This window comes from Octopus bimaculoides, chromosome 4 (assembly GCF_046866305.1).
Source record: "Octopus bimaculoides isolate indiv1 chromosome 4, ASM4686630v1, whole genome shotgun sequence".
Classification (NCBI taxonomy): Eukaryota; Metazoa; Mollusca; class Cephalopoda; order Octopoda; family Octopodidae; genus Octopus; species Octopus bimaculoides.
Window position 1 is genome coordinate 99,768,505 of NC_142931.1, and position 12,296 is coordinate 99,780,800.

A 12,296-nucleotide genomic window follows, 5' to 3' on the forward strand; every position below is an offset into this window, starting at 1 on the left:
GTTGATTCAATCAACTATATTTCCAAACAAAAATAACTTTTAACCTTGAACCTGTGTTGGAAATCATTGCTATTGTAGTTTAACCCTAGGTTACCTCTGATTGAACCAACCTTTGACCAAAGGTGCCCCGAACTTTGGTAGAAATTGCAGCCTAATCTCTCTAAAATTACATACTTCTAGATACATAGTGACTGAGAGGAGGTTGGAGCGATCATAGCTGGATTTCCTTTAATAATAGGTATGTTCAATTGGCACTGACTTGGGGCTTAACAGCAGCAATATGAGAGTCAGTGGGTACTGGATCTGTTAGGAATAACAACCAAATTTCCCTCAAATCACAACCCACTCTCTTAAAAGTATGCTGATTTATATTTGTGTAGGATATAAACATCAGTGTAAAAAATAATGAAGAATAAGTGCTTTATGAACAAAATTTCTTATAACCAGATTCAGACATAGCCTTGTCACTGATATCATAAAAAACAATGAACCAGAGATTAGGCCCCAACAACACAATTGCTTGCAAATTATGATATAAAATAAGAGTATGTGGTGTCAACAGTCACAACAAACCAAAGAGAAACTGACAACAGAATAAAAAGTCAACTAGTAAATTTGTGGAAAATATAATTGTATTATTTATTTATTTAACATTGTCCTAGAAAAATGTTAAAAATTCGGACAGAGAAGTCATTACCACAGGATGCCAGCATAAACTGTGAATTGTCGTCATCTTTGTTCTGTTGTTGGTGGTCTTTAATAACTCTGGAGAATTTCAGTCTCTTCACAGTTAAATGATGAGAAATTCTGATAAACATAAGGAAATAGAACTGGTGCCCTTTTATTTTACTCTTTTTAGTTCTTTTTCATGTGTTTCAAGTATTTTACTAATTTATTTAAAATAATGCTCTTTTCAGACTTAGTTGAATGAGAGGATTCATAGGTTACTGTAAGACGAGATGGAGTTAATATTTATTTTCCATTGTTGTATGTGTATCTGTCTGTATTAAAAATTATAGATTATAAAGGATACATAATGCATGTATGTAATATATTCATGGTATGAATATATGCATCATATATCTAGCAAACAAAAGCAATGTAGAGAAGGGCATCTAGCCATAGATATGTTACCAAAATCGAATTTAGAAGTTAGGTATGGTCCCTTACCAATCTAAAAAGGTAGTAATTATGAATAAGAACTGATTCGCCTTATGGCAACCTATTCAGCCAATGTCAACATGGAAAATGGGTGTAAATGATGATGTATTATATATATATATATATATATAAATAAACAGTAAATTAAATGGAGAGATACAATTGACAATCCAATAACTTCTTTATAAATTATTGGACTGTCAGTTGTATCTCTCTATTTAATTTATTGTTTTTAATTTGAATTATACCCATATTTATGTGGTATTCAACTGACATACCAGTGAATTGGATGTTTTACACACCCCTTTCTTTAGTTTGTTACCTTATATATATATATATATATATATATATATATATATATATAAGATGTACAAAAGTTACTTCTGCATATACTCATAGCAGCAAGTTAGATGGTTGTTTTATATAAAATCTACTTCCCCTGTTCCTACTTACCGTTATTTTATGCCTGTATTCCATGAAGGCATTGGCTGGAGAGGTCGTCATCATAATCAGTTCTTATTCAGTTAATACTGGTCCTAAATAGATCAGGAAATCATAACCCAACCATATTTTTTATTTACAGCATGGTTTCTACAGTTGCATGTCCTTCCTAACATGATCCACTTTCCAGTGTGCTGGGTGCATTTTACTGTGGCACCTACACTAGTGAGGTTGCTTTCAATCCTGCAAGGCAAAGGAGTTCCCACTGGTGTACAGTGTTCATTCAAAGCAAGACAACCAATAGGATGGGTGCAATAGAAGGTGGTTGCATTGCAGGCACTCACACATACCCTCCTCCATCATATGTTTGAATGTCAATGTGCAATAATAAAGTAATTTTGTTATGTTTAAAATGGTAGATTTGGTTAATATAGTACATATAAAGACCTACAGTAATAACTGACACATACACCAAGAAATAACTAATTAACCATATTGTGGCATTAATGATAAAGGAAAGGTTCTGCATGAAAGGATACAAGTCCAAGACTTTCAAATGTTGCCATGGTGTTGGTTGGTCAGGTGACCAGGATAACAACTCTATAATACCACTGTCCAAACCAATACTGAGTAAATAACTGCAATATATATATAACAACAATAATTACAATGATCAAATGAAACAGAATAGCTGGGAGTTTAAGATGCTGGACTACTGACTGGACAGCTGTAAGTTTAGATCTTACTATATTATGTCCTTGTAGATATCCTCCCATTCTACTTGATCTAGTTTCCTGAACAAAACTAATAATTTAAGAAGTGGAGCCTGTTTTGTGTGATTAACAGTAGAAAGTGAAAACCACTTGCTTCAACAAATAATTCTTCCCATCCATGCTTGCATGATAAAAAATGAATAAAATAGGTAGCAGACTGGTCAACATGTGTGATATTGTATATGGTTGGTAATGTATGAAGACCTGAGGCAAATATGATTCATTAGATGTACAGCAGTAATGTAAAAGAGTAGGTGTGAGCTGACTGGCTGCCATTAAAGTCACTAAGAGAGATGATTGTGTTGAGATGTGATGTGACAGGATGGTAACTGCAGTGTAGTGCCAATGGAGGGGAGCAAATAAGAGATAGGAACAAGTGATGTCATGATGTCGTATCTCAGGATGTTGAGTCTAGATGAGATGACAAACAATTCAGGTTAAGTGGCAATTTTCCACATTTCAGACCCAGCTAACATACACTAGTTTGGGAAAATAGATATTAAATGATTATGATGAATAGTATATTTCTTTTTTGGATTTGGTTTGTAAGATTCTTTATGAGTTCGTGTGTTGAAGCATATTCTGTCGTGTCTGGGGAGGGTCATTCTCTTTTAGTGCCTTATAATTTAACACATTCACCGGTAAAATTTCCACTTATTTCTTTCTTATTTTTCTAAAATTTTCGTTGCATCTTGCAATTTTTTCAATAGTTTTGACTGTCTGTTATTCACAATGCGTACCTTTTTGTTTGTTTGTGTGTATGTGTGTGGGTTAGTGTGTATGCATATATGTGTGTGTGTGTTTATGCATATGTATATATATGTTTGTATGTGTGTGTGTGTGTATGCATATGTATATATATGTTTGTATGTGTGTATATTTGTATATATGTATTCTGCATATTCATGTGTTTGTGTGTGCGTATGTGTTTGTACATGTGTGTATATATGTCATGTGTTTTCATTTGTGTTTGTGTGCTTGTCTATTCATATAACCTATGTACCTATCCTTCTGTATGTTGATCTGTTTACTTTCATATCCATATGCTTATATACATGTGCATATACATACATACATACACACGTACATACATCTATCTACATAACAGCCCACTAACTATTCTACTCTACCTGTGTAAACTGGGTATGGGAGTATGATATCTATTATGTATATTTCCTATTTAGTATTGGGGAAGTTTCATTTATGAGGACTTACTCCTGTATTTGTCTGAGTGTTGGGTCCTTGGTGTGCTTAGATAAGATGTGGATGTCAGGTTGACCCAGGTTGCCGCCATGTTGGTCTTTGGCATGTTGGAAAACTGTTTTTTGTCATCATATTATCTCAAATGTTTGCTAGTGATTGAACATATGAGTTGAGAGAAAGATTACTACTGGCATGAGTTGATGTGTCCTGGAGGAGATGACTGATGGTTATGGACAAATATTGTACGGTGAAAAATTGCAGTGTGCTTTCTGTGAAGGTTTATCCATGACACAGTAACTGAGAAAGGTTAGAGAAGACTTGGTACAGTCGGGTCTGAGAATGTTGAGTATCACAGATAAAGTAACAAAAGACTAAGACAAACAGCAATGTATGGTATGTAATGTAAGTGTGTGAGAGAAAGAAAGAGAAATGTTTACTTACTTGTTATCAGGTGTGAAGGTAGGAGCCATATCAACTGCTGTTACTGAATCACTGAATATGAAATTGTCTTTTGGTTGAACAGAGATGACATTAGCTGAGGGTGGAGGACAATTCCAGAGAATTACCTAAATATATAGAACAGACATGTCACTGGAATTACATCACATTCAGGTGACAGATATTGTGTTATGTACCATATATACGTGTGTATAGCATCTGAATATAATTGAAATACAGAGACGGAGAGAATTACTGTGACATTTCCTGATCAGAGCTAAAGGTCAAATGGGTAATCAATACTACTGAACATTATTTGGAAACTGCACTGATTATTCCCAACATCTCAGTAAACTGAGGTGATGTAGAATAAAAGTGACCTGCTAACAAACACTATGAAACACCATCAAGCAGATTTGAAATTATAATCATTATCAATGTTTTAGCAGTTTTCTATACCGACACAGGTTGGATTGGTCTACCATACACTATATTTCTACTTGTCTTGGTCTTTTGTCATTTCATTTGTGATGCTCAGCATTCTTAGACCTGATTGTATTAAGTCTTCTCTCAGAGAGAGCACAACAATTTTTCACCCCCACAATATTTGTCCATACATGTCATGCATCTGTACAATTCAAATTATCTCCCCAGCACACATTAACTTTTATCTTTGATACCCAGTTTCTGTTTCTTTCAGCTCACATGCATTCAAAATTTATACAACAGTTTATAATCATCCTATTTCAGTCCCTAATCCTAATAATTCCCTTGTTCAACACTCCATGTTTTACAACCAGGTTGCATCACACTTCACATCTGCTTCTATCTTTAAGCCTGAGTCAGTCTCTCTCACTGCTCATGTATTCCCCATCTCACAGCCATGCTTATGTTATACATTCAGCAGCTCATGTTTGTCCCATTTCACTTCAATTTCTAAAGACCTTATTTAATCTTCATTTTCAATTCATCTAAGAGAGAAAAACATTTTGTTGCCAACAGAAGCAACAGCTGCTGGTAGTACATCCTCAACCTCTACTATAATTTTGCTTCAAACATCAATCATCCATACAATATAAAATAATTCTGTTAAGGAGAAACACAAAGTCTGGTTGGAAAAAAATTTGGTGTAAAATTAAAGATATCACAACTTTTAACAGACTACTTTCAAATTTTGGCAGAAGGTCAGCAATTTCAAGGAGAGGATAAGTCGATTACATCAACCCCAGAGTTCAGCTGGTACTTATTTAACTCATCCCAAAGGGATGAAAAGCAAAGTTGACTTTGGTGAGAATTTGAAATGCCACTAAGCATTTTGCACAGCGTGCTACGTTCACATCTTTTAACATATTGATAATTCATCACCATCTTCCAACTAATCTAAATGACCAATCACATTAATATCTCTGATTTATGAATGTCAAGAAATGTTCTGTTCATTGCTCTAACAAGAAAAAGAGAAATAAATATCAGCATAAGTTGCTTAGCAGGATGGAGGTGATTTATCAAGGGGGAAATATAAACACCAAATTTCAAAGTAAAAGTAATTACTATTATGTGCTGCATATGTCCTTCTTTCAGATATTTTTGCTATTTTGATTGCCATCAGATAGTATCAACATTCAATGGCGATATATATGCCATGTGTTTTCTATCGGATGTTTCTATCAACCTTTTATTCCTACCAAAATCATATTTGACTAGTTTTGATGTGGTTATTCAGAGAAATAGTGATCACATTGGCAGTCTCATACAAAACCAGCACTCCTTAAATATCTTGATTATTTCAGTCAGAGAAGGAACTTCTAGGTGGCAGCTCAATTTGCAAGAAATAGTACTCAAATTTCCCTCAAGTTCCGCTCTTTTATTATCAAAACAATGAAGGAATATTGGATAATGTTGCTGGAAAAAGCAGGATGGTCACAACTGGAATACCTTTGACCATAGATCTGCACAGTCAGGGTTGACTGGGAGGCTAAACAATAATCTTGGTTATTTATTGTTGAGACAAATATCAACCTCAGTATCATTACAATATCTGTTTTTCAGGGCTGGTATGGACTGACATAAAGTCACTTTAACTGATTGAATATCCCCTCATTTGTGAGGCCAAACATTCTGAAGTCTAACTGCCACCGTAGAGTCTCAGGTCTTCCTTCTATTTTATCTACCTTGAGTATGCCATTCCTCTTGAAATACATGGGAGAACTACTTGGGGATGGTCATATATTGCCAATTAAACACATGCACTATATATTTGGTCTTCACTTCAGCTGTATTATTACTGAGGTGAAGACCAAATATATAGTGTGTGTTTTTAATCATAAAACTGGAGTGAAGACCAAATATATAGTGCAGGTGATTAATTGCAAAATATGTCTATCTCTAAGTATAACAATATCTGTTTCAACACACAATTTCACATCAAAAATCTTGCAAAACAAATACATAAATGGATATACTTGAAACTTTCTTTTATTTCACCCAACACTTGGCAGTATAAATGCCTCTTTAAGGGACTTTTATCTCCAGATAACATTCCTCTCAGACTGTCTAACGTTACCTCTTCTATCATAATATCTAGATGGAAATGAGATTGTGTAGAAGATAGGATAATGACTGAAAGGCACTAAAATAAAATAAATGTTTCCTGAACAAGATGCCAGTCTATGACAGGTAATATGATATGATTTGCTACCTGTTCGTGGATGGTAGTCAAGTGAACTGAGGGAATAGAATGTATTGTCCCAGAGAAACTAAAATGAGAGATATCATTTCTCTGTAACTGCAAGGTGAACTGAAGTTACGTAAAAGAAAAAGTATTGTCCAAGACATAGAAACTGAGATAAATCATCACTTTAATATGATGCTTGTCTACCACTATAAAAAAAAAATGAAACTATAAAAAAAAAAAAATGAAACTATCAAAAAAAAAAGACAATCAATCCTTGAGGAATTATACATTTGGACGTTACTGCTAGAGAATATGAGAGTTGTAGCAAATTTTGTTGATATGGTGATATGGAATGTGGAGAATTTACAGAGAGTGAAGAGACTTCAAGGAGAGTGAGGTTTTTGGTGGTACCTATTCCCTTGTGACAGCCAAGTGAACCGAGGTTACGTGAAAGAAAAACTGAAACATCTTCAGAAGTTTGAACTTCTGAACAGATAGCCCAATATCCTGTCCACTCAGCCACTTCATCAACTCATGGCTCTCTTTACATTTTACCAATGAATAAATAAATAAAATTAGACACTCACTTTCTTATCCCGAGATGCTGTGGCAAAATAGGCATTGTCATGTGACCAACAACATGACCAAATTATGCGAGAATGGGCTGAAGTCTTTTTGTCAACAGAGGCAATTTTCTTAAATGGAATATCTGAGAGAGAGAGAGAGAGAAAATATATAAAGCTGTCAAGAAAAGACAATGAATCCATGAGGAATTATACATTTAGACATTATTGGTAGGGAACATGAGAGTTGTGGCAAGCTTTGCTGACATGGGATGTGGAGAATTTTCAGGGAGAGTTGGCTAACTTCAATGGGAGAAACTATATAGCAGGTTTTCAAGAACTTAAGATGTGGTGAGGAATCCCAGAGGGAGACGAAATGCTTTATAGGAAATGGGAGGGGAGGAGACAATATCATAGATCAAGATATTTTAGAGGGTGGGGAATTTTCAAGGGGGTGGGGGAAATAGTTGTAATACTTCCAAGAAGACCTGCTTGAGACACACTACATAAACATCAATAATACTGACAGCAGGAGTACTACCTATAACACAAATTGTGACACAGTAATAATGTAATGTATGCAGTAACCACTGGAATGTGTGCATGTACATGTAAAAGCATCGGCTCTTGTGCGGGTGACACATGAAATGCCTTGAGCAAGACGGGATCGTTGCCAGTGCCCCTGGACTGGCTTGTGTGCGGGCGACACATGAAGTCTTTCGAGCGGGATCGTTGCCAGTGCCACTGGATTGGCTCATGTGCGGGCGACACATGAAATCTTCCGAGCGGGATCATTGCCGGTGCCCCTGGGCTGGCTCTTGTGCGGGTGACACATGAGGTTTTTCAAGCGAGATCGTTGCCAGTGCCCCTGGATTGGCTCATGTGCGGGCGACACATGAAATCTTCCGAGCGGGATCGTTGCCGGTGCCCCTGGGCTGGCTCTTGTGTGGGTGACACATGAGGTTTTTCAAGCGAGATCGTTGCCGGTGCCGCTGAACTGGCTCTTGTGTGGGGTTCTGGGATTTTTCGAGCGGGATCATTGCTGGTGCCCCTGGGCTGGCTATTGTGCGAGTGACACATGAGGTTTCTCGAGCGAGATGAGCGTGGCCTTTGCCAGTACCACCTGACTGGCCTTCATGCGGGTGACACGTAAAAGCACCCACTACACTCTCTGAGTGGTTGGCTTTAGGAAGGGCATCCAGCTGTAGAAACACTGCCAAATCAGATTGGAGCCTGGTGTAGCCATCTGGTTTCACCAGTCCTCAGTCAAATCGTCCAACCCATGCTAGCATGGAAAGCGGACGTTAAACGACGACGACAATACGTACAGACATATATATATATATATATATATATATATATATATATATATATATATATATATATATATATATATATATATATATATATATATATATACCGTCTGACTGGCCTTTGTAGGGTTTTCGAGCAAGATCGTTGCCAGTGCCCCTGGACTGGCTCTTGTGCGGGTGGCACATAAAAGACACCATTTCGAGCGTGGCCGTTTTCGTGCGGGTGACACGTAAAAGCACCCACTACACTCTCTGAGTGGTTGGCGTTAGGAAGGGCATCCAGTTGTAGAAACTCTGCCAAATTAGATTGGAGCCTGGTGTTGCCATCCGGTTTCACCAGTCCTCAGTCAAATCGTCCAACTTATGCTAGCATAGAAGGCGGACGTTAAACGATGATGATGATGATGATGATGATGATGATGATATATATATATATATATATATATATATCATCATCACTTAACCTCCTCCTTCCATACTGGCATGGGTTGGATGGTTTAAGAAACCAGAACACTGTGTTAGCATGGATTAGATGAATACATATTACTGATGCATTGTTTTTTTTTTTTAAAACAAGGTGCCCTAACCTCTACTTGTTATTCAAGTAAAGGATCTTTCATTCCACTTGTCTTCAAATGTGCAAAGTTAACAGGTGATTTGTTGACAAGGAATTATCGACAGTGTAGCTCAAAACTTTTTCATATTTTAATATATATATACACTAGCAGTTTCACCCAGCATTGCCCAAGATTAAGTTAGGATTATTAAGCTAATCAAGAGCTTTGTTTCAAACCAAACTAAGTTACACCAACGTCAAATTTCAGCGAAATCCATTGAAATTGGTAAACGTTTGGCTGAGAATGGGTTGCAGACAATTTGATTGGGAAATCCCATAAGGAATTGGTTTATTGATTTTTCTACTCATCGATTGTTTTTTTTTTTTCTTGTTTTTGGAGAATTTACAGCATTCAAAGATTCCATAAGTTCTAAGCAACGCCAGCATAAAGTTTGAACAAAATATGTCAAAATTGGTAAAAGTTATTGTTGAAAATGGGGTGTAACCAATTTTAGTGGGAAATCCTATCAGGAATCAATTTATCGATTTTTCATCCTGATTGAATGGAAAACCCTATAAGGAATCAGTTTATTGATTTTTCACCCCAAAAAGGAACTATCCGATCACAACATTGCTGATTCAAAAAAATTATATTTATACTTTAAAGTTAGTTTTCACACCCAACCCAGTTCTGCAGAATCAGTGTCATGACGGGAACGCATGGGTTGGGAGTTTGACCAGCAGAAGTGATTAGGTTGCACATGCCGGCCCTTTCGAACCCCCCATCATCATCTAACCCCATCAAAGCATGGTCTCACTGGGAACTGCGATCTGTGGAAGTTAAGCAGCATGTCTGACCCCGAGGGATAAAGGTGCATCCTTGAAATGAAAACATTTTCCCCTCTCCCGCACCCCGTAACAATGGTGGCCTCAATAAAGTGGGGCGTCAGGGACTTGATTACCAAGCAGGTCCCGTTGCACTGTCTAGGCGGATAAAGCGTGTGCTCTTTATCCCATTTGAGTTTTATTGAATGATTGTGTAAAATTTTCTTAACATTAGGATATATTCTAAGTCTACACATACAAACACAAACATTTGTTTTTTTGATGTGGAAACGTACATTTTGTTTGATGTCAACATAAAGTGTAAGAGAGAGAAAATGACAGGGACGTGCGTATATGTTGACAATGGGGTGCGAGATAGAAAGTGTGAGTTTGAGAGAGAAAGAGAGAGAGAGAGAGAGAGAGAGAGAGAGAGAGAGAGAGAGAGAGAGAGAGAGAGAGAAGGTGTGTATTGATGTGTGTGAGGGAGAGGGAGAGTGACAGCATATATTTTGAAATTTATTTTTCGTTTTTGCCATTGCAAGAAGGGGACTTAACTCATGTTAGCAAACTTACAGTTTTCACTGACGTTCAAAATAGGTAAAAGTTATGGTTGAAAATCGATTTTTACCACAATCCGCGGGTGTCCCAGGAAAAATAGGTTGACAAAAGTACAGCCATGGTCATGACCAATGTCCTCCTAAAATTGGAGCGACATGCGTGCTAATCTGTGGACGTGCATAAATTACATTCATGTACACACACACATCCTGCCTTTTGTAGATATATATATAGACACACGTACACACAGCAATAAAAATAACTACACAAACAAAATCAATTGCAACAAAAATTCAAATAACATTAAAAAAGACATTACAAAAATCAAAAAAGTGTGAAAAAAAACCCCAACTAACCATGGTCCACTGCATGTCTAAAAAGTGTCCAGGTACGGTCCCTGGACACAGACAGAAGATGTTGACCATCATATGAAAAAGCCAGTTGAGTGACCGTCAATGATGGGCCTTCAAGGACACCAAGTTGTTTCCAGTTTGAACAATTCCATAAGATAATTCCTGCAAATTCACTTTTGGAAGCCTGAAAATGAGAAATAGAGAAAACAGTCATAATCTGTAAAATTACAGAGTCTTCAATATCACAGACTGTTAGCTGGTAGATTTGATATAACATCTGGTTTAATACCATTACATAGCTCTTGGATACCTTTGGTAGAATTCATTCTGTTGATAGAATTTGAACCAGGTTTCTAATCTGATGATATCTTGATAATATTTTACTCTGCTTCCTATTGCAACAACTCTGAATTGTGGTTTACTCCTCTAGTTTTGGGAAATTTTGCAATGATCATTGGATAAACTGAGAGATTTTGTAAAGGCTATCAGTAAACTGGAAAATCTTGTGAAGGTCATTGGTAAATGAAAAAAAAAAATTCAGTATAGCAAGAGTAAACATGAGAAATTAAAGATGCCTTTACGAAATTATTCGACCTGCCAGAAATAGCAGACAAATCTCCTTTAAATTATATCTAACAAAAAAGAAGAAAAAGAATGAACACATTGGATAAGGAAGTCCTAGATATACTGTCTGAATAAAAAGACAGACTGGTTATAGTTGGAACATCTTGTATTTACAACATTCGGTGTGGACCAGGGCTAAATGATAGTTACAAACCAATAGGGGAACTCATATATAGTTACTGAAGCAGCTAGAAATAGCAGTTGATTTTTTTTAAAACTCAAGCCCTACATACCAAGTACTCAGATACACACACATAAGCATATATAGATTTACACCACACACACATACCTACTGATCCTCCTTTCTTTCACATATAATTAGAAGTGAAGCAACAAAACAACTATCCTTACTTTACAAGCTGAAGCAAGTATTTCTCCTCTAGGATCAGCTGCTACTGCAAAGATCTCATAACCATGTCCATATAACTTTTGTGTTTCAGGCCACAGTGTGTTCTGTAGTAAATGTTCTTCTGTAGGTGGCTCTGAAGATAAAGATAATTTTATTGACATAATGACCACAAATATCTTTGTAATAACTATATGCACCACAGTGGCATCTTTATTGACATAACACTAACAATAGGACCAATGCTGGGGTACAAAGGTGCAGGACAATAACCACAGACTCGGGAGCTCTAGATTGCATTAAAAATAAAACCAACCATTCAACTCAGTCGAAAGTTTCCAATGACCAACACACTACTTACACTAGTATGCTTCTTTATAACTGTTACTATATTTCCTGCTTCTCTGAACCAGTAAACTTTATAATATCCTTGCTCAAACTAATACATATTACTGTATTGTGGTTTGT

At 36.5% G+C, this 12,296-nt stretch overlaps 1 protein-coding gene across 1 annotated transcript in view; it reads right to left on the reverse strand.

Moving 5' to 3' along the window:
- Nucleotides 1-614: 614 nt before the first annotated feature.
- LOC106878490 (elongator complex protein 2) overlaps nt 615-12,296 on the reverse strand; it is a 49,301-nt gene continuing 37,619 nt past the window's right edge. Inside the window, exons 15-20 of the mRNA XM_014927711.3 lie at nt 11,834-11,964; nt 10,862-11,042; nt 7,278-7,399; nt 4,020-4,144; nt 2,142-2,240; nt 615-807 (exon numbers count right to left, since the gene is read on the reverse strand). Of these exons, the coding sequence (XP_014783197.1) occupies nt 648-807; nt 2,142-2,240; nt 4,020-4,144; nt 7,278-7,399; nt 10,862-11,042; nt 11,834-11,964 (818 nt within the window). The 3' untranslated portion in view covers nt 615-647. The remainder of the gene's footprint in view (nt 808-2,141; nt 2,241-4,019; nt 4,145-7,277; nt 7,400-10,861; nt 11,043-11,833; nt 11,965-12,296) is intronic.